Consider the following 6,000-nt stretch of genomic DNA (forward strand, 5'->3'; position numbering starts at 1 on the left):
TGAGGTGTGAATTTTGAAGTGAATGAAGAAATCCTGATTTAGCTCAGTATGTGGAGGCTTTGTTCCAAGTCAGTGTAATCCACTTTAAGGTTCAAAACAGCTGCATGCTCTGAGCCCAGACCGTTGGCAAGAGGAGTTAATATGGAGCAAGCTTTGTGTCAGTGACCTTGTGTTGTGTTTTCTTGTGATGCAGTGAAAGGGGATTGATTTCAAGCAGCTAATCATTAAGGCAGCCCTCAGATCTGGTTCCTCTGCTGAGCTGTGGCCACAGTATCCAGGAAGAAAAATAACTGAAATAAATAGACTTGGAGAGAGCTGGCAGAGAGGAGCACTTGGTAGCCCATCCATGTGTGCAGGGATGCTAACTAGGGCAGCTATGGCATCTTTTCCAAACACGATTTATCCAACTTGGGAGCATGGGGAAGAGAACCTTGTCTTGTAAATGCTGATATTTGTAATGTTTCCTTGTTCTTATTAAATAAACCCACATGATGGGGGAACGGTTCTCAGTTACAATTTTAACCGTTTTATGTAAATAAAACTTCCTTGCCTGAAAATATTTGGCTCAGGATCAGAGTGAAGTCCCTCATAACCTGCATCCCTGTGGGCTGGTGCTTTCTTTTCGGTGATGAAAAATATATTACACTCCTGAAGTCAGAGTTCACCAATGCCATTTCCTTTGTAGTCTTTGCTGGTCACATGGCCCTTTTTGTTTTAAATTAATAAAATCCTAAATCTGCATTCAAGAATAACAGTTAACAGACTCTTTCAACAGAAATTCAACCTTAAATTGGTTCCATATGGCATCTTTACTTAAAGCTCTGGCAAACTGTGGCCACGCTTTTGTTTTGTTTTGTTTTTACCGAGGTCCAACTTCTGGGTTTGTCATTCAACCAGATTTTGAGAGTGGAGAGGGTCTTGCTGCCAGATATAACAAGCATGAGGGGCCATTGTTTAAAGAAACAAAAACTTTGAACTATCCATCCAGGAAGGAAAAGCATGTAGGAATATTAACCCCCGTCTGCCAGCTTCTCTCCAGAGACGGGCGTATGACTCAGGGTTTGTTGGAGTGAGCGTTGATGTTGAATATAGTGGCATTCTGAAGGAATGCTGAATGCACCTACCTGAATAAATTTACAATTCAGGGGAGTGCAGCGTGTCAGCCTTGGAGTTCAAAAATCACACTGCACTTGGAGGTCATCTCTTGAACTCATTTCTTTGCCACTTGCCTATATAATTAGCATCAGGTACCGTTGCAGAGTTGTCTGCACCAACTGACTGACTTTGTACCTTGCTCTGGGAGTGTTCTGTAGGGAAACGAAGCTTAGGGCTTGGCTTTTAACAAAGCTTATCGTGAACTGGGGTCTTATCAAAGAGATTGCAACATAAAGAAAGTATGATTAACTGAGCAGGGACTTTCCTTGTTTCTTGCACCAGCAGCTGTTTGATCTCAGGTAAACTCCTTAACGTTTGCATTCAGGTCAAAGTGGGGAAAGGTTTTGTTAGCTCACTAGCAGTGCTCTGGGCGGTCAGTTGCCTGAGTGTTGCCTTTGTGTCACCCTCAAGTCAATGGGGCTTGCTTTCTAGCTAGAAAATACTTGGGATCATAGAATCACAGACTCACAGGGGTTGGAAGGGACCTGGAGAGCTCATGGGGTCCAACCCCCCTGCCAAAGCAGCTCCCCAGCTCATATTGCACAGGGCGGCGTCCAGATGGGGCTGGAATCTCTCCAGAGAAGGAGACTCCACACCCCCTGGGCAGCCTGTCCCAGGGCTCCCTCACCCTCACTGGGGAAAAGTTCTCCCCCATGTTGCTGTGGAACTCCCTGTGCTCCAACTTGCAGCCATTGCCCCTTGTCCTGTCCCCACAGACACTGAAAAGGGGCTGCCCATTCCCCCTGCATCCCATACTTCAGATATTGATAAACATTAATAAGGTCCCCCCTTAGTCTTCTTTTCTCCAGGCTGAACAGCCCCAGCTCACTCAGCCTTTCCTCACAGGGGAGATGCTCCAGGCCCTTCATCATCTCTGTAGCCTCCTCTGGACTCTCTCCAGGAGATCCCTGTCTTTTTTATCCCAGGGAGCCCAGAACTGGACACAATGATCCTACCCAGAAGAACTTTTTTTCATTCCTTAGGTTGGTTGGCAGAAATCTGCCATGCAGTGCTGTTTGCCATGCAGAGTTTGCATCTCATTGTATCTGGACAATGCAAGCTAACCAAATGTAGCTACAGCTAATGCATCAATAGAACTGATTAACAGAGTGTTGCAGTTTGCCTTTCACTGTCTTGCAGTTCAAGAAATGCAGTAGTTCAGAGAGGGTGTGCTAACACGTGCTGCTTTCATCCTGAATCATACATAAAGAGGAGTCAGATCTCCATGTACATTTTTTTCCCTGCTTCAGCTTTATTGCCTCTGGGAAGGGAGAAACATTGGCCTAGAAATTGTCTAGGAATGGGCATGGCTTTTTTGGGGAGGACTGAAGTTTGAGGTAGTTTTGCTGGTTATTATGAAACCTTAGAAGTGGAGTAATCAGGTCGGTGCAGAGTCTCTCTTGGTTAAGTGACCCCTTGCTGCTCACTTGGTCTGGAGACTTCTGAGTGCTAAAATCAAAGCCAAGTCCTATGCACCTCTGAAGCTACTGACTTTTCTAGCACAGTAAAATCTCACTTAGTGAGAGGGGCTGTCAGAGAAGGCTGCAGGCACGCAGGAAGGAAGGTGTGCTGACTTAACTTGCTTCCATCTGTCCCATCTGCTGACCTCCTGTGATCTCTTCCTCAGGCTTTAAAAGAAATCAGTGAAGTTGGGGACCTTTTGCAGCTGAAATACTCCCGTCACCGTTTGGTACCTCTCTTGGACCGGCCGTTTGACGAGACAACCTATGAAGAAACAGAAGACTGAGCTCCCTCCACGTGCCTTGGTGGGGGGGGACACAGCCTGTGGGACACTCTGTGGCACGCAGGCCACAGCATCCATGAACAACACACTTAGGACTGCTTAGCATAAGACATTTCCTCACAATACTGAAGTGGCCACATCAGCTCTAAATGGCATTTTGTAAATAGGGAAAGGAGTAAAAAAACAAAAGCTTTGGTTCCTGTGTCTTTGGGGCCTGGCCCCAGAGGTGCTTGCCTTTATCTTATTTTTTTTGTTGTTGCTTTGGCTTTTTTTCTTATTTATTTGTCTCAGTGAGTTCACAGCAACTGGAGTTGCCTGTGGCTGATCAGCTCAGACTTTGTATGCACCACTAGCCTCTCAAATGCTGGCTGAGATGTTGTGAGCATGTGTGACGCTGGCATGGCAGCATTACCAGTGCCACTGCTAGGTGTCTGACCTTCCCAGTAAGGAGTGAGCTGACCTGTCTGTTCTTGGAGATTTCCTAGAGAAGCTGTTGATTGCTAGCTCTGACGTATTTAACAAGATGGATAATCAACCAAAGTGGTTTGTTCTGTTTTGTTTTGTTTTTCTTTTGCAGTTACTTGTGTTTAAAACTTGAATTTAGCCTTTTTAAAATAAATGTGTTGTTGACACGTCACTGACAGGACCATTGTTCCCAAACATCATTTAGTTCTGTAAGCCACAAGCAGAAGGACTTCTGGGACTCTAGCCTATTTTCCTTCCCACTATGGATACCAGATTGTCTCCTGGTTTTGACACTAATTGTCCTCTTGATATAGGGTAAGTGATGGAGTGGGGTTTTGTTGTTGGTTTTTTTTGTCTTCCTGCTGACAAACTTCAGTTTAAAAACCAGAAAAACAAAAGCAAAAGGTGGGTTTAGTGTGTGTGTGTTGCTTTCTCATCTTCAGGTTAATTTCTGTTGCTTTAGAATTATCACAAAACCATGAACAAGTCATTGCTAAGTGCTTGAAGGGTGCTGCTGGGATTAAGTAAAGACCAGAACCCCTCAATAACCAGGCCTCTGCAATGAGTGGCTGTTAGGAGAACAACTTACTCCATGGAGATCTGCAAAAAGACTGATGGCAACCCTTTGCCATGCTGATTCACTGTTCCTTGTCATATCTGAGGGGTTCTTCACTGGTCCTGTTGTGCAGGGCTTTTGTACACAATACAGGCAGCTTGGATCTTGGATCCTACATCACATTTCAGCCAGCCAGCAACATCTTACTTGCCTTTAGTTTGAGATGTTTATTCCTTTGCATTTCTGTTACTGTGAGATCAAATTAACCTCCACTGAGCCAGCTGCTGCTTCACATCTTTATTTGCAAATTCCACACTGTCTGACTCTGGTCAGTGTTGGGAATAGACACCCTTGCTCTAGCACACAGCAGAGGTGGTCTGCTGCTTAGTCACTGCATCTTGAATTCTTTTCAGTGAACAGAACAGATCATCAAAGAGGTACCAAAAATTATACAACAGGAGTCACTTAGAGCAGAGTTTGTTTCTGTAGCTTGGATGTATAGGGGTTCTGCAAAGGTAGCAAAGCTTTTATTTAACATCATGTCAGCTGGGTTGGGCCAGCTCTTCAGTTTGGGTTAGCATGATGCTTTGTGCAGGTGACTGGAGGGGTTTTTTTTAAACAAATACTTCATCCTAGTGCTAAAGCAACGTGCAGCTCAAAGCTATTTGTCTGGTACTGCAAAAATATTAATTAGTTTTAAAAACAATCTTTAATGATCACTCTGCAGCTAACAAGGGAGCTGCAGTTTGGGCATTGGAACCAAACCTTTTTGCCAACAGGTCTGGTGGTTTAAAGCAGAATTGGCTTCTATTTTATAGAGCATCTATCTCCATGCATTTATGGATCTGGTTTCATTTTAACAGAGCTTTAAAACACTGATTGAGACTTTTTTACCACTGTATTTCAGAGATTTAATTAGATAAGAACAACTAAAATTGGCTGTTTTGAATTAGGGCCAGCTAGCTGTTCCTGTCTGAGCCCACTAATGTTGATTTGCTCATCTTCTGGAGCAAAGTGCCTGCACAGTCCAAGTCACCTGTAATTTGTGTGTGCAACTTTGATAGCTATGGAGTAGTCTCATTTGTTCAGCCACAGAGTGAGTAAACTGCAATTACATGAGCTTGCTTTCTCACCTGCCTTCTGCCCAGAACTAGCTGTAACATTCCAGCAGATGAGCTGCTTTCTGACTTCCAAGAAGCTTTACCTCAAACAATTAGTGCTGCTTTTCTTTCTGGATTGTTGTAGGGAACAAGAGCAGGTTAGTGCCAGAAGCCCTGATCCAGCCCTCTTGACTTGACTTGACTGTGGAACAAAACTGACCAATTTAAAGGCACAAGCCTGAGTCAAGCAGGGAGCTATTCAGAGCATCCCCAGATGTACAGTGTGCTTGTGTCTGCTGTGTAGTCAAGTCAGTTTGAAAACTGATGTGTTCAGTTAGAAATTGGTTACCATAGATTCTGCAAGTCTTGGGTGTTAATCGTGTCTCTGGGATTCAGTTCTAGGGAAGGTTGTCTTTAAGGGAGGAAAACACCTGGATTAATCTCAGTAATTCAGATAACTTCTGAAGTTGTCAGTGTTTTAAAACTACTGGGATTCCAGTTGCACTTGTTGAGGAAATTGTGTTCATGCTAAACTGCCATTTAACATCTTTCTTCTGTGCCTGCATACGACTTCCAATTCAGAGTTGCAAAGACAATGCAGAAATCATGCAGGCAATTAGTAGCATTTGCACACTGCTTGGTTACATTTCAACCCTGCCATATCCTTGTTGAGAGCCAATTCCCCACACCCCCCCCCAGAAAATCCCTCAGGAGGTTTGGAGGAGGTTTTTTTTTATTCAAGAGAACCTACTTTTGCCAAAGCCTGGTACCTGTTGAAACTCCTTCTGGAGAAGTAAGAAGCTACAAGTCCAAGATTTTGCACTTTCAAGCCAGTAATGCACTGAGCATGGAAGCCAGGATGGTCTTTTCAGATCTAAAAAGCTCAGCTCCCACAGCTGAAGCAGATGGCTGCTGCTGGCTGTAAGATGCAGTGTGTGTAGGGTGGATCGCTGCTGTGATATTTATGGACTGACCAGAAA

The 6,000-nt window shown here is 44.2% G+C and overlaps 1 protein-coding gene across 1 annotated transcript in view; it reads left to right on the plus strand.

The window, feature by feature from the left end:
• Positions 1-3,540, plus strand: part of SPTLC2 (serine palmitoyltransferase long chain base subunit 2) — a gene marked incomplete at its 5' end in the record, with an annotated part of 77,992 nt that extends 74,452 nt beyond the window's left edge. Inside the window, one exon of the mRNA XM_084263976.1 lies at positions 2,783-3,540. Within this exon, the coding sequence (XP_084120102.1) occupies positions 2,783-2,902 (120 nt within the window). The 3' untranslated portion in view covers positions 2,903-3,540. The remainder of the gene's footprint in view (positions 1-2,782) is intronic.
• Between the last annotated feature and the right edge of the window lie 2,460 nt (positions 3,541-6,000).

Source organism: Gallinula chloropus (assembly GCF_964237585.1).
Source record: "Gallinula chloropus genome assembly, chromosome: 4".
Lineage (NCBI taxonomy): Eukaryota > Metazoa > Chordata > Aves > Gruiformes > Rallidae > Gallinula > Gallinula chloropus.